Here is a 26,050-nt window from a genome sequence, read left to right on the forward strand (position 1 = left end):
TAGAAGAATTAAATATAAAAAACTCATTCTCACCTAAAAAAATCAATCAAAAATCATCCCTCAATCATCTTATTCAATCTCCTTCGTCACTTCCAACTCATTCTCACATTTTCTCTCTCTTCAACACAAGAACAAAAATGTTATGGTTGTCTTCCTCGATCTGCTCCGGTGACGCCTCTCTTTCAAGCTCAAATTAATGGCCTCTTCCACCGTATTTTTCGGTATGTGAACGACCCACTATCAAAGGTAAATTGTAGGTAAGTGAGCAGCAGAGGAGAGAGAATTTGAGCTTTCAAAAAAAAAAAAAGTGAGCAGCAGAGGAGAGAGAATTTGAAGTCTTCTATTTTGTTCAGTATTATCATGGAAGGAAAGAAACTAAAGAAGGTGATAGCTAGAATTTGAAACGACAGGGTTTTAAAAAGAATTTTTAAATTCTCATTTTGGGCTGCTTTTAGGAAGTATATGGTATTGGACCAAATTCAATTCCAAATTCTTTATATTCCCAAACAATGGAATTGGGCCAATTCCATCATTTGAAATGAAATCCTCATATCCAAATAGGCCACTAGATCAAATCTAAAGAACACATAGTAAAACATATATATATCTAATCTAAAGAACATATGGAGTATCGTAAAGTGATCTATTTATGTACTCGTGCATTGAGTTTCTTTTACCAATGAAGTCTTAGCCTAGTCGTTGAAACCGGGGGTCTGTGTACGAGAGGTCTCGGGTTCAAAACCATTGCTAAGCTTTTATACTTTACGCGAATGAAAGAAGAAGATAACTCAGTTAAGTATTAGTGTATTATCATAAGTAGGCATGTTTCTCTTTCAACAATTTTCCTCTTTATTTCTATAATATTTTCTATAAACTGAATCGGACGAACATCAAATTATAATTTCGAAGTTCAAACTACCTCTTTTTCATCCTTTAAATTACTTAGCAGGGAAAAATTATTGAGGTTAATCATTCAGATTACTTGTGAAATTATCCAGGTTAGTTTCAAGAACCCGCCCGCTAGTATAATTTGACTCTTACATAATTTATTTATTTTTAATAAGTTGATTTGAACAAACGAAATCAAATCAAAGTTCCAAAGTCCTTTCTTCATCCTTAGTTAATTGCGGTGTCATTCAAGTTACTTGCAAAATCATTCAGATTAGTTTCAAGAACTCGTTGTATTCACGAATTTTGATTTGTTGTTTGTTAAGTAGAAACTACATATATGTTGATGTAAAGCTCAAATGGTGTAATGCCATTTGAAGTTTTCAATATAAATGCAATATATGTGCAATATACGTGCAATATATGTAAAATATAATTCTTATAAAAAAACATGTGTTTTACGTGAACAAATTGCTCTAGTTGTCTATTTTGTGTTGCTACTTTCTAATTCGTGTGGTGTTTTATGACAACATTTAATTAATTTAGTTTATTTTCTCCAAACGTATCATTTATGTTCGTCGAGTTACCAGATAGTTTGGAAATTAAGTTATTTGTTTAACAAACTTTGTAGAATTTTGGAAATTAGCAAGTTTGGGAATTGGGAGTAAAACACTCTCTTAAGCTTCTGGTTACCAAACCCTTGCACATGGCGAGGTTCTACCTATATATTATACTAAAGCACAATTCCCCGACCCCCCCTCCTATAAAACCTTACATGTTTATTTTTTTTGTTTTGTATTTTTAATTTAATGTTCTTTTATAAATTAAGTACAACTACTCATTCATATTTCTTGGAAATAATTAATAATGATTATAAAATATTTAATGTAGAGTAAATTACAAACTCCCTTTAATTTAATGGATCTAAACACAACTCCTTTTTTTTTAAGTATTGGCATTGAAAATTAAATTATTAACTAATCTCCTCTTTGAAATTACCCATTACCACTCATATTAATATAGCATTAGAAATAACTAAAATTTAATATAGTTTTTAATGAAACCGTGCATTGCATGCGTGCTAACTAGTTACATACAATACCAAGAAGATAAATTTAAAATATTAAATATTTCAACTGCAAAACACCACATTTTATTTATTTTAATCAAGACAAAGATAGTTTTAGTAAGCAAAACCAACTTATTCAACTAACTCAAGTAAAAGGCGCTTATCTTAATTTAACTGGTTAACAACAGGTCAACAGGTTACCAAAGTGACAAGAATGTCTGAATAACAAGACACTTGATGTTTCTCTAAAACACAAGGATTATGCATATGATTACATTCAATAACACTTACACAAAAGCTAATCTGTTACATTTTACATTTGCTGTCTCCTAAACTTTAGGTTATTCGTCATCTTCGCTGCATTCTATGAGAACCCGAGTTTTTTTGGTCTTTGCCTTCTTTGCAGCCTTATTCTCGTGTTCTTCATCAATTTCAGGATCAAGATTTTCGGACTCAGACCTATTGGAAATCTCTTCAATAATTCTGCTTCCATACTTTCCACTTTTCACCTTCCCAATTATCTTCTCTAACTGCAGGGAACATAGTAAGAGTTCAGGTTGTGAAATCCAGGTTAATCAATGGAAAAAATTGCAACACAGTTTTTTTATAAGCTGTAAACCCAAACAAACGGGGGAACTAAAGATTAAACACAACATGGTATTTTGTATCCGGTATGTAGTATGAGTCCGGAAATCAGACATGATGATTATAGGCGTGAAAACAGAAGACTGCATTAGCTTAAACCAAAGATTGTTTACGAGCTATTAAAGGGCTATACAAGCTTTCACAACATCAAACACATGCAACTTGTAATTGTCTGAAATTGGTTTTGCAAAATGGTAATTGGTTGACAGTGCCTAAGTTCAGCATTGCAAAAGTTTATACCCAATTAATAGGGACGTGGGCAGAAGGTTTCTTGGAGCACTTCGGTTTGGAATAGACTCTCTTTGCCTAAGCATCGTTTCATCCTTTGGCTAGCAATGCTGGAAAGGTTGCAAACAAGGCAAAGATTGTTCAAATTACACATTGGTGATTCTGAAAATTGTGTAATTTGTGACAGAGAAATAGAAACTCATAAACACTTGTTGTTTAATTGTGAGTTTTGTAAACAATGTATCCAAGGCATTATTAAGACATGGCTGGAAATTAATGCCAATACTACTGATTTTTATATTTTGCGGAGATGGATCAATAAAAGAACAGGAAGATCTCAGTTTCGGAAAAATGTGGCTGTTGCTGCGGTTAGTGCTGCTGTTTATATGGTTTGGTTTGTGAGAAATAAAGCGTTACGGGAGCAAAAGGTAGCTATAGCGGAATCTGTTGTGAAGAGTATTCAAGGTATGGTTAGGCTTAGAGTCGAGAGTATTATGCGTAAGAAAGTGTCTCATCTGATCAGGATTGGTTTGATGCTCTCTAGCTTAGTCATTTAGTTAATGAATTGTATCTTTGTTTTGGCCGGTTTGGCTTGTATGTTTCTTGGGTTGTAAAGGGGTTAGTGTCCATCCAAGATGGTTTTGCTCCCCTTTAGGCTCCTTCAGTGCAAAATGATTTTCCATGAAAAAGGTTTTTCCACCTTTGAGGGAGTTATGGAAAATTATATTTTCATCCCTTTCCAAACCAAACAACGTAAAATGATTGAAAAGGGGAAAATCGTTTTCCATGAAAACGTTTTACAATCTACCAAACGGAGCCTTAGTTTCTCATGATGAATGATATTGATCTTTTGAGAAATAATATTGCTTGCTTAACAAAAAAAAAAAAAAAAAAAACGTAATCAGTTCAAGGGTATGGTATAATGTGACTTGCCTGTTCTATGGAATCTGGTTTCTCAGCAGCTAGCACACTGATCTGCTGAGTTGATAAAATAGAGTGAGGGAATATTCCTCCATGAAGTGAAGCAAGTTCCTTACGCAGCTCATCCAACCTGAATTCCAAGTTGGATGATTCTGATTTACGCTTAGCAGTCTTCATAACCCCAGCTTTATTACTGTCCTTATCACAACAGATCTGAAGTTTCACTGTTTTCTTTCCTGCATAAAGTGTTTTAAGAGGAGGTTAGAGTTAACGATCTTTCTGTCACAACCATGACACAAACTCACAACAAACAGCAAGAGTGTGAGTGCTGTATGACAATGTATATCAATCAAAAGAACTTGCCCAATACGCCACTACAAATGTAGGTACTGAGAAAAGACTAAAGACTACCGCATGAACAATATGTTAGAAAGTCGACTATTCAATTATTTTATCACTCACTTGGTTCTAAAGTTAAAAATGAAAACATCTGGGTTAAATGGGTTAATTCTGTGTACCTGAAAAACCAAACTGGTGGGATTATACACCAAAGAGTACCTGCAGTCGGTACTGGAAGCAGATTTGTGCTTTACAGGAAAAGATAATGAGTGTTTGTACACCTGCTCTGCTGGGGCAGGGATTCAAGTATTAATAAGAAAAATGTACCAGGCACTAAAGCCTACATGAGAGAGATGCAATAGGATAGGTTTGTCTGGGAGAGAAATGCCATTCTTAAGCACAAATTTATTGCCTGGTTAGCTTTAAGGCAGAGGTTGAAGACAAAGGATGGACTCTTACAGTTTGGAATGGCTTCTGATAAGTTGTGCTTACTGTTAGAATCCAACCTTCCTTTACATGTATTTCTCCTTTCTATTGCTTTCTAGGATCTTTCTAATAGTTTTCTAGGCTTTAGGGAGAATTATTATGTTACTGTAATTCCATTGTTCACTGGCAAGTTTTAGCTAATTCAAAATAAACCTCTATGAGGGGTATGAACCAATACCTCTCATCAGAAGTTGCCTTTGCTTAATTCATGTGTTGTTGCTAGCCTTTATAGATATTGTGCTGTCGCATGCTTTAAACTTTCTAAGACCCAACAAAGTCTCCCTCAAAACAGATACACTCTCGTCGACGGTCCCGCTTGTGCCTGCTGTGCGCACACAAGCGCCCCGTTCGACCCTAGACCCTCGCTCTTGTCGCCAATAGGAAAGAGTGCCCTTCAGAATCAGACGCTTACTCGTGCCCCAACGAGTCACAAGACACTCATTCCGCACAAGGCTTGCCTCCTTGCCGCCAATAGGCAAGAGGGCGCCGCACGGATCCGGTGTCAAAACATTCGGACCGTGACACTTACTGTGTGGAGTTGCAGATGAGTCTCACAAATCACAATCACAATCACATCTTCTTTCATTGTGTTTATAGCAACAAATGCATTGACGCTGTGCAAACCTGGATTGGTTTCAGGTACAAGTTCAAGAACCTAAATGGTCTGGTCAGATGCATGAGGAGAGTAAAATGACCAAAATTCAGGAAAAGTGTCTTCAAATCTTGTTGCATAGCTGTGATTTACCAGCTATGGAAAAACAGGAATACTGTTTTTTGGGATCAATATTTGAAGGGTGTAGATAACTTTGTAAAAAATGTAAATTCTAGGATAGTGCTGAGGATAAAACTTGGTTTGACAGCATATGTCACTAAGGTTTTTCCTGGTTTTTTGCTGCATTAAGTTTGGTTCGTAGGCTTGTTAGCCTTGCATTTTTTTTTGTTCTCTGGCTGTTTCCATGGTCCATCCTAGATGGTTTGTAGCGCCAGTTAACTCTTGGTTGTAAATGGGTGTTTGGATTGCAATAAAATTCTTACTTGCTTACCAAAAAGTTAAAAATGAAAAAGTACGAACTCTGTGAGAGAAATTTGACAAGATGAGGTGGTAACAGTGGGAAAAAACACAACATACAATCACTCCGATACGTTAAATGGGGTTCCCACCTATGTTCAAGTGTCGTGGCGGGGGGGGGGGGGGGGGGGGGGGGAGGGGGCGTATAATGATTGGAAGCAGGCGGGAATTTACCTTGCAAGACCTGCTTTCCCAATAGACCCAACGCCACATAAGCATTTGTCGTATATGCAGTGTGTTGAAATTCTTCTTTCTGCATACAATTAAAAAAGAGGTTAATCAGATGCCATTTAGATTCTAATCCGCATACCTGAAAGAATATAGATATCATATCAACAAAAAAATGGAACGGTAAGGACTTTAACCGACTCCATGGGTGCAAGTCCTTTTTGGGAATGTAGTTAAGGCTATTAGCTCAATAGCTCCTGATATTGGCTAGAATTTACCATGGGAATCTAAATCTTATCACTAGTATGATTTTCTTAAACGATTGAATGAATTTGATTTGTCGTTTTAAAGTAACATGGTAATTTCATGTAAAAACTGGACTAATATCTATCCACGTTTTCGACCCCAACCCATCATTGTCAATCTTTGTTGTTTCTCATACTCTCGCACATAGCAGATTAAAGTACCATGTATTGTACAGACATCAACGATCCTAGTTCTTAAAGTTGAAACTCTTCAATTTTTAGTCCAGATAGATATCATTAATCCTGTTAAGTGTTAAGTTTGTATTATGTTACGCAAGCAAAATTTTGCGTCAGATGACCATCTACATGGACTATATGTCTATATCTACCTGACTAATATGAACCCTAAGATTCTATTTGAGTTTGAGAGCTTCAAGACTTCCTATATATGTCTAAAGAAAATCTGTAGATGACTTATATCCTTTATTTTGGTATCTGGAGTTTTATATAAGATTCTACTAGCCTATTGCAACCCAAGGAGACATCACAAAAGATCTCGTCTCTTGCCTTTAAAAGCAAGTTTCCAAAAACTTTCTAGAATATATTCTATCAATGTATCTCTTTCAGCTTATCTTTTCTCCCTCTTTACATCCAATCTCAATTTGTCTCTCATATCTCATTCCTCGAGCCTAATTCACAACTTTTGGGGATAGGCGGGTAGGTATACCATAAGGTCTGGTGACACTAGTATATGGACTATTTCATCCACTTAAAACGAATTAGGTGTTGATACAATATCTATAGTTCTCTGTAGCAATGACAGATTTAGCAACTCGGTATGCAAATTAAGGAAGAATTTCATAAGGAAGAATTTCCACAGAAAAAAATAAAATTAAAGCTCCTTACCAATACACGGTCTATAATAAGTTGGATGACAAGTTGCTCCATATGATCTCTTTTCAGGTCTGAATCTGGCACATCAAAACCACCATATTGGAACTCAAAGGTAGTATAAAATAATTAAAATTAATGACAGTAAGCCAGGTGCCTTAAAACCATGCCATTTATATGAATGCAATGAGAATGAAAACTTGGAAAACTAGAGTTATAACTTGTTGGATGTTTTCTTTGGATATAATATTATTAATATCTACCATGTCAATGGTATATCCCAAATATAGCAAGTTATATGGCACGTGACTTCCATACTAAAATCATAAGTAAAGCTAGCAAGAAAAACAGATACACAAAGTATTAAAGTAACAATTCACATTAGTATATGGCTATTATGTATGCCACCACTATATCAAGGTAAACAACATGTCAGCGCCTACTTCTCACAAAGATCACATGATTAATTGAAAGAATACTAGATAAGTGGCAGACCTCTTAATAGACCAGGTCTAGGTGTTAACATAAAATTGGATACAAGTTTCATAGGATTACCCAGTACCTCAACTTGGCTCTCTTTTGATTTAAATTTTATTTTGATTTTCTTGGGGGAGGGGAGGTTTCTAATAATCAAGTGTACAACGAAAATACAGTGGTTATTTCTTTTACATCAATAACATCGTCACAGAACAATGAGAAGCACAAGACAGTTTATATTAGTCCATTATAAGTTTATAACCCAAAGTTGACATATTGCCATCACTCTTTCTGCTCCATCAGCATTCAGCAATATACATGACTAGATTCCAGATGATACAAAGACTATAAGAAAGAGGTTGGGACAGCAGAATCCAAATATTGTTGACTATAAAGAGTAAGAGACTAAGAGTGTTTAGACTGCTATTATTACTATGTCAAGAGTCCAAGACTACTATGATACTAATCTGTTAACAACTTAACATGCTGTTGCCTCTGTCAATTTCTTTTTCTTCCACAAAGGAACTTATACAGAGTGCTTGGAACATATTACGCATTATAAAAAGAAAGAAGCAGTTGACAAATAGCAGCAGGTGCTATTCTTGCAATCACACAGTTAGGTTAGGAAGATTGACAATCAAGTAGAAGACTTAAAATCCTGGGTTGTTATTAAAAAATGTAAAAGGTAAGTGATTTTATTCAGAAATGAAGGCTAAGGACTAAGGTTCCAAAGAATCGACGAAAACTACAAAAACAACAGTAAAGATTGATAAACTAAGTCAAAAGGCAAATGCAATACTATCAGTATTTAAACTATAAGGTATTCTTTTATTCAACTAATCAAGTGCAGCAAACAAACTTATGCTTATCATGCACACGAGTACGCACATACCTAAGTCTTTCTGTTTAACTTTCATCTTGTCAACCAATTGCAACATTGTGACTTTCTGATCATTTTCTTGTATACTTTGTATCAAAGAAATCATAGCTTTCGCATGACCTGCACAGGATTCCAAACTATAGCACATAAGAGAACAATTGCACTTTTCATAAATACTCAAACAGAACAGATGATAATAGACTTGTTGAAGATAAGGAAGATGGGCGCAAAAGCCTTACTAGTTATTAGGTCATAGAATAATTATACAGAAACAGCAAAAATGTCCATTACAAGGAAGGAAAGGAAGACAATTGCACATGACCAAAATCGAATATATCAAATAGCAAGCCGATCGCACCAAAACAAAGACAGAAAACTCAGGTTAAAAGCTCCTCGAGCATGAAAACATCCAAAAAGAAAAACCACTTATCCTATAAAAGGAGAGCCCCATTTGGAGGCTTTGAAGAGAAAGATGGGAGAACTTCTTTGAAGCCAGCTCACACATTCAATTTACACCAAAAAGTATTCTCTATAGGTATGAAGCAACTTCACAAAGAACAATGTATAAAATAAAAAATCTCTCCCTCCTAACTCTTGAAACAAAGCATAGGTGAAAGTGTGAAACGTGTAAGAAAGCCTCTTGATTTTGCAAGGTATCCATACATGTAAGCTTGTGGCAGCAGTCAGAACACAATCTTTGACGTTCTAGGGATTCCAACCTACCAATCGAATTAGTAACACGAAGATATTTGGATGTTGTGTAGCGAGTAAGATTTCAAATAAGGAGATATGCTATCAATAGAAGACACGACACTAAATGAATCAGCTGTACATACTATCTAGTTTGGGGTGATCATTAATAGAGGCAACACCCATTTGGATCCTATATTCCTATATAAAGACACACGTTACATAAGAATGCTAGAAAGACAAGTCTAAATTAGATATTTTTTTCTCGAGCTTCTAGAAAAGCAAGTCCTAAGAATAAACAGACTTCTGAATAAGTGATAGCGAAGTGCAGGACCCTACAGCCTGAAAAGGGAAGAAAATCTAAGAAAGTCATAGTACACACATCCGTGACATACAAGAGTAACAAGAGTACAAGACTTAAGGAAGTTGATACTATGACCAGAATTGAGTTCAAAGACCCAAGGCAAAGTTATATCATGAGTGTAGCTTCATGTGAAAGGAAAAGGAGTGTAGTAGTGTAGTTTCAAACTGTACGAGAAGGGTGCAACATGAGATGTCAAATAGACATGACAACAAAGTGAACAAATTCTCTCTGTAAGAACCAGTTATGGAACCGGAAGTTGGACGTCAAGATGCTTCCCATGAGCCCCTTGAGGGCTGGAAGCCTGGAACCCCTTGGGTGGTTGGAAGTTTGGAACCATACCTTACGGCTCTTAACCATCCACACAACTGGTTTCAGCCGCCTCTTGGCATTGCCTCAGGCGCTCAAGGCCTTCATAGGCCGTGTAATGTATATGGTCACAAACCACATTTTAGGACCCCGGAAGGCATCCCCCACCGCCATATAAGTTTCGGGGAAGAAAAAAAAAACATACTCCAAAATTGTGTATGGTTCCAATTTGGAATAAATACGGATATTTGGAGCTCGAAAAGGTTGGAGGGAGGGAAGCTTCCCATTGGACCCCGTAGGACCACATGAAGCCTCTTGAGTGGTTGGTACCATCTACTTTGTCTCTTAACTATTCCTCCAGTTGGTTTTCTTTGCCCCGTGGATCTTTAGGGACGTAATGTGATTGAGCAATCGTGTATATGGTTCAAAATGTATGACTCCGGAATGCCGAAAGCCTCCCCCAACCACTTGAGTTTAGTTTCGGCACTGGATCCCTAAAATCTCTAAAACAGGTCCTAAATTGTGTATTACTGTATTCTAGCGTTCGATTACGCCTGTAAGTAACTTTTTTGAACCAACGAGGTTAGATGTCAAGGTGCTTCACGTGGCCCCCTAGAATCCCAGAAGGACTCTTCAGTGGCTGGAGCTATCTAATCCAGCTTTTAACTATCCATCCAACAAACGAAACCGCAAGGTGCCTTGAGGCCTAAAGGCACCATCTTTGTCATGCCTTGCCTCGGCTTTACAATATCATGCCTTCCCTACCTTGGCCCTTGGCCATGCCTTGTCCCTACAATGTCTTGGCTACTTAGCCTTGGACATGACCTGACTTTCCTCGGTCTTCAAAATGACGAGCACAATATGCGTTGAACACCACACGGTCCACAAGTACCTTCTCATATCACTAATTATTTATTGAATAGGTTGTTCAGTAAAAGAGGAGAATTAAACCATTTTCCAGGTACTTTGATACTTTCTGATTAGGTTGCTTTAGAAGAATGTATTCTTACTCCTATGCAACTAATCATGCTAAGGATCAGAAGAAAAAGTATTATTGCTACCAGTAATCCAGTATCCCACAATGGTTGTCTTGCATTCCTTAATATTTGATAACTATGACTAGTGGTCAATATTGATATTAAGTGCAATTGGGATAAACTTTCTTTTGACTGCAGTTCAATTAAAATTGATTCAATCTTCGTATGAAAATCGCAATGGAAATAAGTAATATTTGGGCAATTTCCTATGTACAACCGCTTGTACCTTGTGCAACCAAGTCCCTTTTTTTTTCCTTTTTTTGCTTATTTTGAAACTCCAAATAAGCAAATCAGCAACAAAAAAAACCTTTGATGGGCAAGGTACAACCAGTTGTACAACTTGTACGGTGAAGATTCTGAATGTTTGAGAATAGTTACAACGAGACACATTTTAGTTGGGATAGAGTAATGAATTAATAATGTTGCCTATTTGTGGGTAGGGCTTTCACTTTTAAGAGAGTGAGTTCAAAGACATGAATATAGATTTCTCAGCTTCATCTTATTCAATATGATTTATGTTTATTTGGGCCACTAATCTCCTTGTAAACTCATATATGAAACCAGTTTTCACAAGACAATTTAAGGCAAGAAACATTTCTGAAAAGGAAAAGAAAGGTAAGGATCTTTAACTTGACAATGACATACGAAAAAAATAACTTTATATTAAAAACATAAACTTTGATTCAAAACATACATGAGACATCAATGTCTTTAACCTCGCTAGAAGAAACACAATTGTCACACATCCCTGCGAAAACAACACCAGAGTAAAATGAGAACCAACCAGCATCAGCCTAAACTACATAGTCAACGTAACATTAAGAATATCTACAGAAGCGCATGACTTCAGTAAGGGAAGGGGGAAAATGAACAAGAATATACCATTGCAATCTTGCAGTGGTTCAGCAAAATGTTTAAAAAAGGCAGCTCGCCTGCACCCAGTCCTTGACTGCACAAAAAATTCATAAAAAAATGACAACCAAAAATAATTACGCAGAGGACAGTATCGAGACCTCTGGTCCCCCTCACCCTCCCCCTCCCAGTAGCATTCTTATCTAGGATCAAGTACCCACTACCCACTGCTTATCCTAGGATGCAGTCCTATAAGGCTATAACCAATTCAAGCTGGCTCAAGGATTTTGGACTCGGTATTGGACTGATTCCTAAAGAAGTAAAATTTGAAACCAGAACCGGAGGAAACTAGCTACTTGGCAAGTTTGTTTAAAGAGGATCTATATGTTAAATTAGCAAAAAGTTACAACCGGCATAATTAGAGGAATCAGAAGCAGGACCACTTGAAACAGGTTCTTGGTTTGAATGTATGGAAAGGTAGCCGACTTGAACTTTTGGCAGTTCTGGACTTTGTGTACATATACCCAGCAATACTACACCAGTTCAGGATTCAGTGCTGACTGCTGAGCACAAGAATATTTTTTTGCTCATCCTAAGATATAACCGGGAGAGAAAGAAGTCTATTGGTGTCAAATACAAATCAAAGGTGCAACTGGCATTTCCGGAAACCTCCAAAAACCCTAGTTAAAAATAGCATTTCACTCCATCCACCACATGACCTTCCCGGCATGTACTATATACTTTATGCAGAACATATAACAGGCAACAATTAGACAGGAACATTTCTTTTTATATTTTGAAGGAGTTTATATACAAAATAACAAACTATCGAGAAAAAAGAACTTCAATAAATTACTGGCAAATGCATTGTGGTTTTCTCATCCTAGAGTTTGGTTTCTCATCTGTAATAGAGCATTTTCTTTGGCCTAATGTCTCAGTTAAGAGATATTATGTTATATTAATAGTCTCATCCTGCAGGGATTCTAAAAGGAGCTATAGTGTCATTTGTTATGTTGTTCAGTGGCATGCGCATGTGTAAGTGTCTAACAATAAGACTCTTAAATTTTTCAGAACTGCTGTGAATTCGTTATTTAACTAACATATTTCTTTTCTCTGAAAAGTCATGCTATTTGATGATTTATCTGAGTAGTACCTGACAATACCGTACGATGTCATAAAGATTCTGCAGACCGGAGTTCTCGTAGAAGACCATCGAACTCTGCCAGAGAAGCATCACAAGAGTGGTGGGAAAGTCCTTCAATCATGATCAGCAAACAATGGTTGACAGATAAGAGATTTAGAAACTTTACCTGCCTAGGCATGTCAGCAGGCCTAAAGTAGAGAAGGCATTCCGACGGAAGTCCATCACGTCCAGCACGTCCACTTTCCTGAAGACAAGGACATTAATAAAACAGAACAGTGTTTGCAGGAGAACAAGTTCTGTATGAAGAAAAGAAACCTGGTAATATGTCTCCATGGATTTGCTCAGACTGTGATGGATGACAAACCTGACTACAAGCAGCCAGTGTATTAGCACCATAGGCATTTATTTTTGAAGATAAAGGAGCAAAAATGAAACAAATTTACTCATAACCAGCATAAACCTGTTACACACAAGTAGGCCTGAAGAACTAAAGATGATAAAACAAATGCACCGGCACGAGGACAGATAAAAAAAAATTGAAAAAAGGGTAACAAAGCAAAATTGGCAAGTCTTATATCTGATTTAATTCCATAAAAAGGGACATGGCAATATGACGACCTGCTATGATCTAAATATTGAAAAAAGGGATTTTCACAAGGACGAAGCAACATTTTTTTTGTCACAAAATAATTATAAGGAAAAAGATTCACGTAACTGATTTTCCACCAGTCCTACCAAAATAATGCCAGCTTATGATAATCCAGGCCAGAGATGTACGAGACGTCAAAAACACTATGTGAATATCCCTGAGGGAATTGAAAGAAGGAATATAAATGATTTATATAGTTCTATATATAAAAACAGAAATATTATTTTTTGTAGTCCAAACCAAACATCAGTCGCACGAAAAAATTCAAAGGTGAGAAATTCATCCTAGCATGACCTAGCAAGCCAGAAAGCTACTGAATATGAACGAGAGAGTGAATTTAACAAAAGCACCATTGACAACTACAAGTCAACGGTTTTCTTTAGATTTAACATATTTTTCATACTGCTGCTGATTGTCGTAAAGATGCTACTCCTCCGCAAAGGCAGATAATGAAGAGGTGGGTTCCCAAGGCTAGAGTTTCTCCCACAGTCCAAAGGACCCAGTTTGTGATGCTGATGGATTTCAACGTCTTGGTAAAACAGAGAGAAGTGTTCCTTTGCTTCCCCCTCTAGGTAGGGTTCCAGGTAAACAATACCTTTGCTTCACTTTCAGTTGATAATGATGTGAATATTCATGCAATGTATGATGTTACTCTTGATTCATCCCCTGACCACCGGGATGAATAGTGTCCTCTGTTGTAATGTGAGGGATCTAAATAGCCCCTCAAAGCAAGCTGAGGTGAGGAAGATTATTCATCTTCACAAAATTGGTTGGTTTAGTTGAACTAAGATCAAGACCGTTAACTTTCCTAATATCTAGTAAATTGTATGATTGTTGGTCTGTGACTGAGTGTGACTACAAATTTCTCCTGAAAATTCTTATTGGTTGGATTGTCTCTTGCTTCAATTTCTCTGTTCTTGAATGTCATGCCCAGTCTGTTCATCTTTATGTCACTCATACTCCCTTGAATATTTGTTTCTGTTGCACTTTTCAATAGTATTATGTCATTGGATGAAAGATGTCGTTCTCCTGTATCTCACCATGAGATTTATGAGGATCGTAAGTCTTATTTTGGCTTGATAGAAATAGCTAGGAAAAACTGTTTTTCACATGGAAAAAAAACAAGATGGAAATCAAAGGGTGTTCAGTAGGATAGATAGAGCTATATTCAATGAGGTCTGGATTCCTTTCTTTTCCTACAGCTTATATTCACTATCACCTCGAAGGATGCTTTGATCATTCTTCTGTTCTACTTTCTTTCGTCAATAATATATCTCAGGGAAGGAAAACCTTTAGATTCTATAATATCTGGGTGGGTCATCCCGATTATTGTGACAGATTCAAAGCTGCTTGGCAATCCCAAATATACGGAACTCCTATATTCCAAGTTGCTAAAAGCTTGAGAATCCTGAAAGCCAGTTAAAAGGGTGACTATTGGTTTTTCTGATATTGAATGCAGAGTGATGAAAGATTCTCAAGAGCTCTCTCACCACCAGAGTGCTTTTCATACTGACCCAGGGAATGATGCCCTTGCTTCTCAAGAGAAGCAAGCTGCCGATGCCCTCAGTGCCATTAAAAAGAGTTACTCCAGTTTTATGGCTCAAAAAAACAGGGTTCATAGGCTAAAAGAGGGGGACTATAATTCTGCCTTCTCCCATAGGGCCATTAAGCTAAGGAAATACCAAAATAGCATCTTTACCATCAAGGATGCAGATGGGTAGATAGAGTACCCCGGGTGAGATTTCTGGTGCTTTCATCAGATACTATACCAGTATACTGATTTGCTTGGCTCTGAAATAAGGGTTAGGCTTAAGGTGAATAAATTTGTGGTAGAAAGTGGTACGTTGTTAAATGACATTCAGGCATCTTTTCTTTGTCCGCACTATACTGCAGATGAGGTTAAAGAGGCTCTTTTTAGCATCCCAAATGATGAATCTTCGGGGCTATATGGGTTCAATACTATCAATAGTTTCTTCTGTAAATCCTATGTTACTTGGACTCTTCATTTCACCTTAGCTACCCGTGTCGAATCCTCGACATTCAGACATGGTTAGGGACACTGGACACTTCATTTTGGACCAAAATCATGATTTTTTTTTTCACAAAATAGCCGAGTCGGACACTTGGATACGTACCCGTGTCCGACATGGGTACCCGAGTCCGAGTAACATAGCTTGGGACATAGTGGGTCACGGTGTGACTAGAGCAGGGCTAGACTTCTTTCATTCTGGTAAATTGTGGAAAGAAATCAGTAACACTTCCTTGACTATGGTTCCCAAAATCAGTCACCCATCTCAGTGGATGCCCATAGCTTGCTTCTCCACTTTTTAGAAGGTGATTTCTAAAATGACCTGCTCTAGGCTCAAAATTCAAAAATGTTATCCCCACTTCTCCTTCCCAAGGTGCCTTCATTCAAGGTAAACAAATTTTGCACAATACTTTCTGACTGTACAAGATCTTGTTAGATTCTACAAAAGGAAAACATCTAGGGCGAACTGTATGATGAAGATAGATTTGCGCAAAGCTTATGACTCGATGTCTTGGGATTTTCTGGAGGAACTAGATTACCTAAAATTCCCCTCTACCTTTAAGAAATGGATAATGACTTGTGTTACTACCCCTTGCACAATATTCTGTTTTTTTTTAATTGCACCATTTGAACTTTTTCACTATTCACACATTCTTCTTTGACCATCTTTTGCATTTCATACGTAATGAAAAATGTAGTGTGGAATCTTATTAGATTCGTCTCGGTTTATAGTTTCAAAATATTAACTTTTTATTTTTTTATCTAAAAGACAATTAAAGATATTAAAGCCCAAAGTTTTGCATTGGCAAGCGTGAAACACCAAATGGTGCAACATTTTTTTTAAAAAATATTAATAATAACGGAGGAAGTATGTTTGGAATGTGGCTAACAATACTGACAAATGGATTTCCACATCTACATTCAAGGTAAGGACTGGTGGTCTTACCAACCTCCTAAGGCTGCCAGTTGGACTTGGAAACAAATTTGTGAGGCAAAGGACATGCTATAAAATGGCTACACGGGGATGTTCTAAAGCAAAGCCTCTACATGGTTATAATATGACCAGTTGTGGGTATACTTGGCTGACTCAAAATCAGAACAAGGTAGTTTGGCATTCTTGGGTTCGGAATAGGCGAAACATTCCTGAACACAGCTTTGTAGGCTGGTTGGCTATGTCTAGGAAGCTAAAAACCAAAGATGATTTTTTTATGTATGAGGTCACTGACGATGATTTGTGCCACGATATCAAGAAAATGTAAAATACGGATGAAATTGAGGTGTAAACTTTTCAGCGACAAGTATTCAACCCACATCAGTCTAATACTACCCTCTAGTTTATCAGGAGATGATTAAGAAGGAAGAAGTCTACAGCATAAAGTACACATAACAGTATGTACATATTAATATCAATACTAACCATCAGGTTTGTTGATTCCCATGCCAAATGCCACCTGAAAGACACAATCACTGAGAAATAAGGGCCATAAGGCTAGCATTCAACTGAGAAGCATAGATGATAAACAATTCGAAAAGTTCTGGCTAGCATCTTACCGTGCCAACAATAACCTGTAACTTGCCACTGCTCCACCTGCATCATGATAGATATTACCAACAGCTTAGACTAATACATGCCATTAATCACTAATTCCAGAACCGCCGCTTATTTATCAAGCAGCATTGCTATAAAGACTTCACATAAACAAAGATATTGTGAAAGTGAAGGGGGACTTAGCATACTCTTTCGACACGGCACTTATTTCAAAGTAAAATAGTGCAATTAGGTATTTAAATTTTTTATGGAGTCTTTTGTTTTTCAGATATAACATTGAAAATAAAAATGGGGGGAAATTGCCTATTATGTAACAGTTATGCTCAGGTGAGAGATTGGTCACTGAACCCACCAAAATCTGTGGTAGTATCACTGAAGTCAAGTCTGAAAAGGTTGTGACTATAAGAAAGAAAAAAACTAAAACCTTTTTTTTTTGGCAAATAAACTATAAACTTAGTAAAAGGCTAACAGCATACATCAGTTTGTGAACCGTAATAGTAATGAAAAAAAGGAAAGGATATGAAAAAAAATTAGTAATGACTAATGAAATAACGGGCCAGAACCATGAATTGCATTGCTGTGCGGTGTGACTGATGCATTGGAAATTTAAACCTTACCGCATGTGAACACTTTCACGGTCTCTTACTTCCATATCAGCATGGTAATGATCTGCTTTAATTCCCTTTTCACGTAATTCCTTTGCAACCTATTTTCCAGATTATGAATTGAGATTTGTCAGAAACCAAAGAGGTTGTCAATCGCAGTATACTAGCTATTGTGGAAAGGTAAGAAAATCAGACAACAGTTTAAGAACCCAGCCTTTTCTGTTGTCTATCCAAATAGAAAACCTAATTGAGATAATGAAAAATTGTTGTCAGAAATCCACTATATGAACACCTTCATACTTTCAAAGTCAATTGCCTGAAGAGAAGGTGCAGTAATCAAAACTAGACTAGTGAAAGAATAAAAACAGAACCCTTGCCGGTGAGAGAAGTTATGAAAAAACCATCTTTGACACTTCCTTATTGCTAAACCACCCAACAAAAGATAAGGCCTTCACAGATAATCAAAAACAATTCTCTTCTTTACCAACAACAAGAAATCCTTCCAAACCATAAGCCTAAACTCATGCATACAGGATGGACATACTAAGAGAGAATATAGCAGCATTCTGTCAGCTACATAACTGACCTGCTCACATTCTTTTCTAGAGAAGCAGTAAACTATTCCCGATTCTTTATTTGGATATGATCCACTAATAAATTCTGCAATTTCGTCAACCACCACCTTTCCAACTGATGACTTCTCCCTCACCTGTGCAAGGGAAACAAGCATTAGAAACTCTGGCATAGCCGGATAGCCAGGTACAATAAGAAGAAAAAACTATCACTCGCATGTCTACTAACCATATAAAACAAATTTGGCCTGTTCACACTGCTAACAAATTTTACACATTTTTGTATACGCAACATCTCCATCAGATCGAGTTGGACTTTCTTTGTAGCAGTTGCCTGAAAGTTATGAAGGAAAAGACCAGATTAAAAAAGAGACAAATTTATTAAATCATACGCCCAGTTTTCTAACCAATAAAATTTTGCAAAAAGGGAAAAAGATAATCAAGGATACCGTCAAAGCAATAACAGGAACGGTTGGAAACTGAGTCTTCAAAATACCAAGGTTCTTGTAGTCAGGACGGAAATCATGACCCCACTGGCTGCAGCAATGTGCCTCCTGCAGAAGAGCAACTTGTGTTAACAACTTTTGCTTTGACAAGAATAATCCTATATATTTGACAGCAACATACACAGTCAACTGAGGTTTTGTAAAACATCAAACTTATCAGCTATTTATAGTCCCTGCATTTGAAAAGTATGAAAGCAGACACTAATGCAACATAGAAAAAATAGAAAACGAAGCACCTTAAAATCAGTAGAAAAGTTAGTATTGTCTAGTATGGCAATATGCAAATCTCCCTCCAAGAATAGTCTAGGGAAGGGTATCAAATGACGAGCCGTTAACAGCCCCCACCGTCCAAGCAGATTCTATTTATAAGAGAATTTATTAACCTAGAGTGCATCAAACAAAGCACTGTATTCATCTCATTGAACATATTACATTTAACGTTACTTCTCTTTGGGTTTAGGGAGGAGGGGGGTAGGGTGGCGGACTGGCAGCGTTAAGTAAATTAGATATTTTTGATATTGTGTATTTGTTTTCAATACCAGGCACAAATTGTTTCCCATACATTAAGTGAGTTCCAACTCCCAAGGAAAAATTAGCAATTGCAACTCACGTCTATTGCTATGAGAGAAAGACGGCCAGCATGGTGGCACTTTTCAAGCTTTGACATAAATCTTTTACTCTTAGATATCTTCTCTGGTGTGACATACAATATCTTGAGGTCTCCTTCATTCTTCTCAAGGGCCTTGTATATAAACTTCTCATCATCCTTGCTAGTAGTTGAGGTCAGCATGTATGCTGGAACTCCTAGAGCAGTCAGACCCATCACCTGAAGCAGATATTAGATATTAAAGCTATATTTGTTTGGTGGTAAAACAATGTATACTCTTCAGGCCACATTTCAAGTACCTGATCTTGGATTAAAGAAAGCAGAGGACTGACTACTAGGCAAATCCCATCACGAAGTACAGCTGGAAGCTGATAACAAAGACTTTTTCCACCACCTGCTGCCATAATCACCAACACATCTCTACCGCTCATAACTGCATTTATTATCTGGTGAAATCAAATTTACACCGTCAGACCATGCAGATGAACTTGAAATCAAAAAATATAAACAAAGTGTTCGTCTGGACAGACATTGTTATTTATTATTTTAATGAACACATTTCAAAGGATTGCACCCTCTTACATGGGATTGGAATAAATAAAGGCAGAGCAACTGAAGTAATTGATCAAATGGAACTTTTTAAGAACTAATTAAAATAAAAGCACAATGCTGCAAAATAGAGAAACACCACTACTACTTACAAACATGTAATAACTCTTTTGAAAATTCCAACAATTAGCCAAAGAAGCGAAAATCTAGCCATAGATATCCAACTTTTTTTCCCTGAGTACGACAAATATAGTGTCTGAATTTTGAGAATATACACTGAACCCAGACTGTCCACAACTTTCTTTGATATAAACTTTGAGAATTTAGAGCTATACACTGAATTACTGGCCCAGACAAGAACATGGATCGACTATGTCATCTCCTTTCCCATGTATGAGAAAATTAGAGATATATATATATCATGGTAGTGCCACAGAACCCCTTTTTACTTCCAAGTCATGATAGTAAGCAAGTAATCAACACAATAATGATTGCACATTTTATTCTATTTTTGAAAAAAAAAAAAAAAAAAAGATTCCATCCATAATGAAATCTGGTAGAGGGGATCCGTGTATGTTGTTCACTTATACTAATTAAAACTTACATCAGTAAACTTTTAAGTTATGAAAAAAATGACACTTGGCACTTGATGAGGAAGTCAGGTGTTTTATCTTTTTTAAAAAGAGGGAAGTCAAGTGTTTATAGCTCACTGTTCTTTAGTACTCCATCCGTTCTTTTTTGTTGGTACACTTCTACTTTATTCATATTTTGAGCTCAGGTTATGGAAGGAGAAGGAACCGATTTGACAACTTTACCCCTTAATACGCCACACAAACCCCACTACACTTTCTCTCCTGTTTTTTCATTACACAAGCTCCACACATTTGACTCTCTGTCCTACTTTTCTTACACAAACACCACCAATTTTCTCCACTCTCCCGCAATCCTAGGTTTACTAACAAAAATAAAAAACAGAGAGTATAATAACCTATTAGAAAAAACTATAGTACTTGATATTCAAGGACGAAATCAAGTAATAAAACCTCATATGCTCACATTTAATATCGTGTGGATTATGTTAATGTATGATCAATCTTTCTTATGTGTAGCATATTATTTGATATATTTATCGTTCACACCAATAATAACTAATTTTATTTATTTTGATCAATTAATATTATGTATGACAGTATGACAATAACTGTAGAATGAAGAACCTTAGAGCTTTTTTCTTAACCTAAGACTGGTTCAAGGATATGTAGCCTATATGAGAAAGTCAATTACTTATGTTATAGGCTTATAGCTCATATATATTTGTTATGAAATAACAAGTCATCTTTTCCCTTGCAACATATTGACCAGATAAAATCTCATGTCTCCTAAATCATAACTTTAGGGATTTTCTTTTTCAGTTGGTGTGAATATGAAGCAAAAGGGAATCCCTCAAATGCAATTACGGTACAAGCCAAAGAAGGTTAAGAGTTTCCATAACATTCATGATTTTACAATTGCCTTAAGAAGATTCTCCCACCTTTGGTAGTAGGAAGTTCGGATTTATGTAACCTCGCCCCTCTCACAACAGAGATACTTTCCTTTAATCCTTTCAATGACCCATAATCTAACATGTAAGAGTTGTGAATCTTGTGATGCTAAATCACGAAATAACAGAAGGCAGGGAGAAGTCGTATCTGCCTCAATCTCCTCCTCCTAGTCATTAAGATTGAAACATAGTCCCTGTGATAACAAGTAGCCTCGTAAGTCGTAACTCCATAAAATCTGTACCATGCTTCAGTACTCACTACTTTATTACCAATCTTTTCATAGAAAATTATCAACCTCGTTTTGTTTATGGACACTTATATGAAAAGAGTATAATAAAAGTTCAAAACCTAGGGACAAAATCATCAAGCCGTGAAGAGGCCAGGCTACAGACAAAACCAGGCATATCATCAATAAATCAAGCATTATCTTTTATCTTTACCCAATTCAACCTCATATCAGAGGTTCTTGAAACTTTCTGACTGAAAAACTGCATCCAATTTCATTATGGGGGGATCAGTAATAGACAAGTTCCACGAGATTAGATCATAATGGATAAAATCCAAAGGTTTCACTGAAATTCTCTAATCTTCTCCTTTGCTATTAAGTTGCAGGCAGTCTACGCATCTACCCCACAAGGATTTGAACAGAAATAAACTCTCTGCATTTGCAGCGTACGAGTAAAACTCAGTAAACTTGACCTCCATTGCCTTAACTATGCTGTTATAGGCTGGTGAGAGATACGGGATACTAAGCAAATTATCAGTTAAATATGCATAGAACAGCACTTGTATCAATGGAATGGAATCGCTTATGACAAGCCAGGTCTTAATTTGGACTGACCATATGGCTAAACTTTACAATATTACCAAATTTAGATCATATGTTTCCTTCAGAATACACAAACAAATTGATGAAGTATTTACCTCTCGTTGATTTGCACGATACGAAGATATGCCAAAAATGTTAAGTCGGAGATCATCAGCTTCAGAATCCCAACCAAAAGACCCCGACCAATTCTCTGGAGCAATTGAGGCCCCATCATTGGGATGGCTACTTGATGCTTCACAATCTTCAAGGATCGCCTTTAGTTCAGATTGTCTGGCATACAAAGTTTCTTGCTGATCAAGGAGGATCTTTATTTGGTCTGCAGGTCCAGGGGATTTAATAAACATATCAATACCAAATTAGATGATTTTTTCTGAGGTATCTAACTATCTACTCCCTGTTTAAAAGCAACTTTTTCTTTGAAATTTAAGATTGACTTTGATAGTAAGTCAAAATATATTGATAACTTCCATTAAAAGAATAACTTGTAATTTTTGGAATTAAAAGCATTTTCTTATTTTTGCAATATTTTATGCCAATTTTATTGACAAAAAATAAAAATCAAGGTTTGAACTAGTAAAGCAAAGTCAAAAAGTGCTACGAAACGGAGGGATTGCATTTTTCATTCTTCTTGCAGACTAAGCAGCTGACACTTCACAGTTGGAACTTGGAAAATCAACTTATCAGATCATGCAGCATTTTGAACGACCACCAAACAAAAAAAAAAATAACCACGAGATAATTTCTAAATTCAAATCATGACCAACATGGAAAAGGATAGACTACAGGAAATGGGATGGAGATAGAGATGGAACTTTTTTTTCTTGGAATTTAGCATCACGGCAAGAAATTCTCATTTTCTTATTTTTAGATTTTGAAAACAGCTTGATACGCTGCTTCAGGCCTTCAGTCCCTTACCCTATGTTTCGCTTGCTCACTTTAGCCTATGCCAAAGGCCTCTCAACAACAGAAAAGCATTTCTCTAAAAGAATACATGATCAAATAGGCTAAACAGAAAGCATTACAACATCATACAAATAGGCCAAACCTTAAAAGATCTAGTTAAATAAGGAACACAATGCCTTTTTAGCCCCTCTTTCGGTCTTCCCATCCTCTGTGTTACACGTACACAAAACCTCGTGATTTCCCCTTTGATTGTTACGATCAGTTCTGTCATATGTGTGCCTCGAATCCTCGAAAATCATGTTTTGGGTATGTAGTGTTAAGGTTGGTGATCAAATGGAGCCATAAAGGAGTCTTGGTGAAGTTAGAAGAGGTCTAGAAGTGAAGAAATGAAGTTAAAGTAAAGCTGGGAACTTGCTTGCCTAAGCGGAGTTGTACTTGGCCAAGCACGCTCAAGGCAAAAGTTTTTCTCTTTTAACCTGGACTAATCCTAGCCATTGATTCTTGTTTCGATCTAGCACTATAAATATCCACTTGTAACATGTTATTTCTGATTTAATGTGAGAGAGAAACACATCACACATGTGAGATAAACCCTAGCACACCAAGAACTCATCCATTTTGACTTTTGAGAATTCCTCTTGTAATTCTTTCTCCATTGAAGAGTAATAAAAGCTCCAAACCCTCCCCCATTGTGGATGTAGCTCATTGAAGAATAAACCACCTTAAATCCTTGTGTGTTTTAATATTCTACATATATTCTTCTATTTATTGCAATATACATTGCTCATACAAATCTCAGTGGAGTCCAAGGGGTCCTTAATTTATAACAAGTTCACTAACTTATCTTATCCCTTAGTATTTGTCTCTTCAAATACCAATACACTATCAGACTATTAGTTGCCACTTAAAATTACCGATGCAATTTTGAACATCAATGCAATACGTAAAGACACCTTAGTCTGCAGGAGTATAATACAAGAACCCTTACAACTAATACATCTTGAAAATGTCCACAAAAAATCACATCAAAATGATAAAATGACCTAAGTTTCACCAAGCAGAAAAGCCATATCTGATACCTCAAAAGCTCAAGTGTGGTGTTTCTAACATGTTCACTTTACTTATACACCATTTTCGTTGCTAACAGTTGTATGAAACAATATCTATCAGTTATATTACTAACATTGGAGAAACAAACACACACACATATATATAAACAATACCCTAAAATTTATATTAATCAAAATCAAAACTTCTGCTTCTTTTTTCTTTTTTTTTTGACGGGAAATCAAAACTTCTACTTAGCCAAGAACAAATCACTCAAAAATCATCTCACCCCCTCCGCAACTAAATTGAGTATTTTCTTCAAATATTCTGACTATTCAGCATGAATAATGGAAAATTTTAGCGGGGAACTAACCAAAATCATAAGAATTGTTACTGAACACATGCAATTTCCTAAAGTGGTGGCCGAATAACTCGGTTTTTGAGGTATTACCCCAAAACTGAGATCGAATTTTAAAATGCAAACTTAAACAAACAGAATTCAGAATTCAGAATCCGGAAAATGGAAAATGGAAAATGAAAAATGGAAATGGATGATAAAAGAAATAACCTTGAACATCTTGAAGCTCAGCTTCCACATTCAGCAGTTGTTCCAGAACTTCATTGGTGCAATCCATTTCACGAATTCCAGAACTTTGTAATGGTAATTTGTAAAATAACAAAATTATATTTTTCAATCAAGAAATAAATTCCCAGAAACAGAAAAAACCAAGGCGAAAATCAAAGTTACTGCCCCAATTAAGCAAAATCAATTGAAAATCGGAAATGGAGAAACGGTTTATTTATGCCCTTGAAACTTTTAATTTTTAAGGTTCCCACTTCCGGGCCTTTTTGGTGATTGGTTTCCATTAGGCCCAAATATATCGGGTATCCGTATTTCTGCATACCCATTAGGCATTAGCCCACCATCAGGGGTGAGCGTGGGTCGGGTAATCGAACCAATAGCATTATCGGATCGGGTAACCGATAACCAATAATGCAAAAATTGATATCCATAAATCGAACCATTAAGTTCCGGTAACCCAAACTTTCAGATCGGATATCGGGTAGCCGTTATGATATCCAATTAGAAATAATAGACTTTATAACTAGATTATTGAAATATTATTCAACACGAAATACCAACATTAGCACATGATTTTGACTACATTACTAATGAAATTATAATTTACTAAAATTATACATGATTATTAACATTTAGGATTTTAACCTCTTGAGAAAAAATATTTAAATTGAGAAAAACTTACAAAAATGGCTTATCGGATCGTTATCCGGTACCCGTTATTTTAAAAACGATATCCGTAACCATATCGGTTCGGGTACCCACTTTTTCGAATCGGATACCGGTTAGGGTTTCGGGTTTTTGATTTTTTTGATAGTTTTGCTCAGCCCTAATCATATCCAATCACTAACCTTGCGAATTTCCGTTTTATAATGATTTTTACATTTATTATTTGCACAATTTTTAAGATAAAAAGGTAAAGTATGTAAAAATGTGAGAAAATATAATAAAATATGGATAAAGTAAACTAAATATGTGAAATATTAAGTGGATGTAAGAAAAAAATGAGTAAAGTAAGATAAATTGAGTAGAAAATTGTAATGTTGAATAATAAGGTTGTTAATTTTCATAAAAAAAATAGAATAAAACATAATGCAAAGAGCATTATGAAACGCACTAAAATAAAAAAAGGGTAAATATCATTTTAAAACGGTAGTGTATTTACCTATTTTGTCAAATTTTTTGGAGGGAAAATAAATTACCAACAACTTTTTATTTCATTTTTAAAATTACAAGTACATGGGTCTCGAGTTAGAACTCGTCTTATTCTCGAATAATGATTTGTTGTTTAGCAACTAAAAAAGGAACTATATCAAATAGAGTATGTCCGTGGCTTGGAGTTGCAAACATTTTCACGTCTCTATAATAGGTGCAGCTAGTATAAT

General features: G+C 36.1%; 1 protein-coding gene across 2 annotated transcripts; it reads right to left on the bottom strand.

Moving 5' to 3' along the window:
* Positions 1 to 2,102: 2,102 nt before the first annotated feature.
* On the bottom strand, positions 2,103 to 24,875 carry LOC110801345 (ATP-dependent DNA helicase Q-like 2). 2 transcript variants are annotated; one of them, XM_022006696.2, is made up of 20 exons: positions 24,654 to 24,875; positions 22,231 to 22,451; positions 19,516 to 19,662; positions 19,220 to 19,435; positions 18,553 to 18,657; positions 18,333 to 18,437; positions 18,118 to 18,240; positions 17,544 to 17,632; positions 16,929 to 16,965; positions 16,795 to 16,828; positions 13,015 to 13,067; positions 12,866 to 12,943; positions 12,709 to 12,774; positions 11,586 to 11,652; positions 11,398 to 11,451; positions 8,319 to 8,426; positions 6,965 to 7,029; positions 5,820 to 5,898; positions 3,764 to 3,987; positions 2,103 to 2,487 (listed from the first exon to the last, which is right to left on the bottom strand). In XM_022006696.2, the coding sequence occupies exons 1-20, from the start codon at positions 24,718 to 24,720 to the stop codon at positions 2,299 to 2,301; spliced, it is 2,127 nt and encodes a 708-aa protein (XP_021862388.1). In that variant the 5' UTR covers positions 24,721 to 24,875; the 3' UTR covers positions 2,103 to 2,298. The 2 variants fall into 2 exon arrangements, with proteins under 2 accessions (XP_021862388.1, XP_056687301.1); XM_056831323.1 differs by lacking the exon at positions 24,654 to 24,875 and adding an exon at positions 21,297 to 21,499 and having other exon boundaries at positions 22,231 to 22,368.
* Between the last annotated feature and the right edge of the window lie 1,175 nt (positions 24,876 to 26,050).

Source organism: Spinacia oleracea, chromosome 6 (genome assembly GCF_020520425.1).
Source record: "Spinacia oleracea cultivar Varoflay chromosome 6, BTI_SOV_V1, whole genome shotgun sequence".
In the NCBI taxonomy this organism is placed as follows: domain Eukaryota; kingdom Viridiplantae; phylum Streptophyta; class Magnoliopsida; order Caryophyllales; family Amaranthaceae; genus Spinacia; species Spinacia oleracea.

Bases quoted from the DNA above. Each gene is read 5' to 3' on its own strand.
- LOC110801345 (XM_022006696.2), bottom strand. From the start codon at position 24,720: ATGGATTGCACCAATGAAGTTCTGGAACAACTGCTGAATGTGGAAGCT. The intron at 13,068-16,794 runs GTTAGTATTGAT...GGCTGCTTGTAG, and splicing joins GGGAATCAACAAACCTGATG to TCAGGTTTGTCATCCATCAC. The intron at 2,488-3,763 runs GCAAGTCACATT...TGTTCCCTGCAG, and splicing joins AACCAGATTCCATAGAACAG to TTAGAGAAGATAATTGGGAA.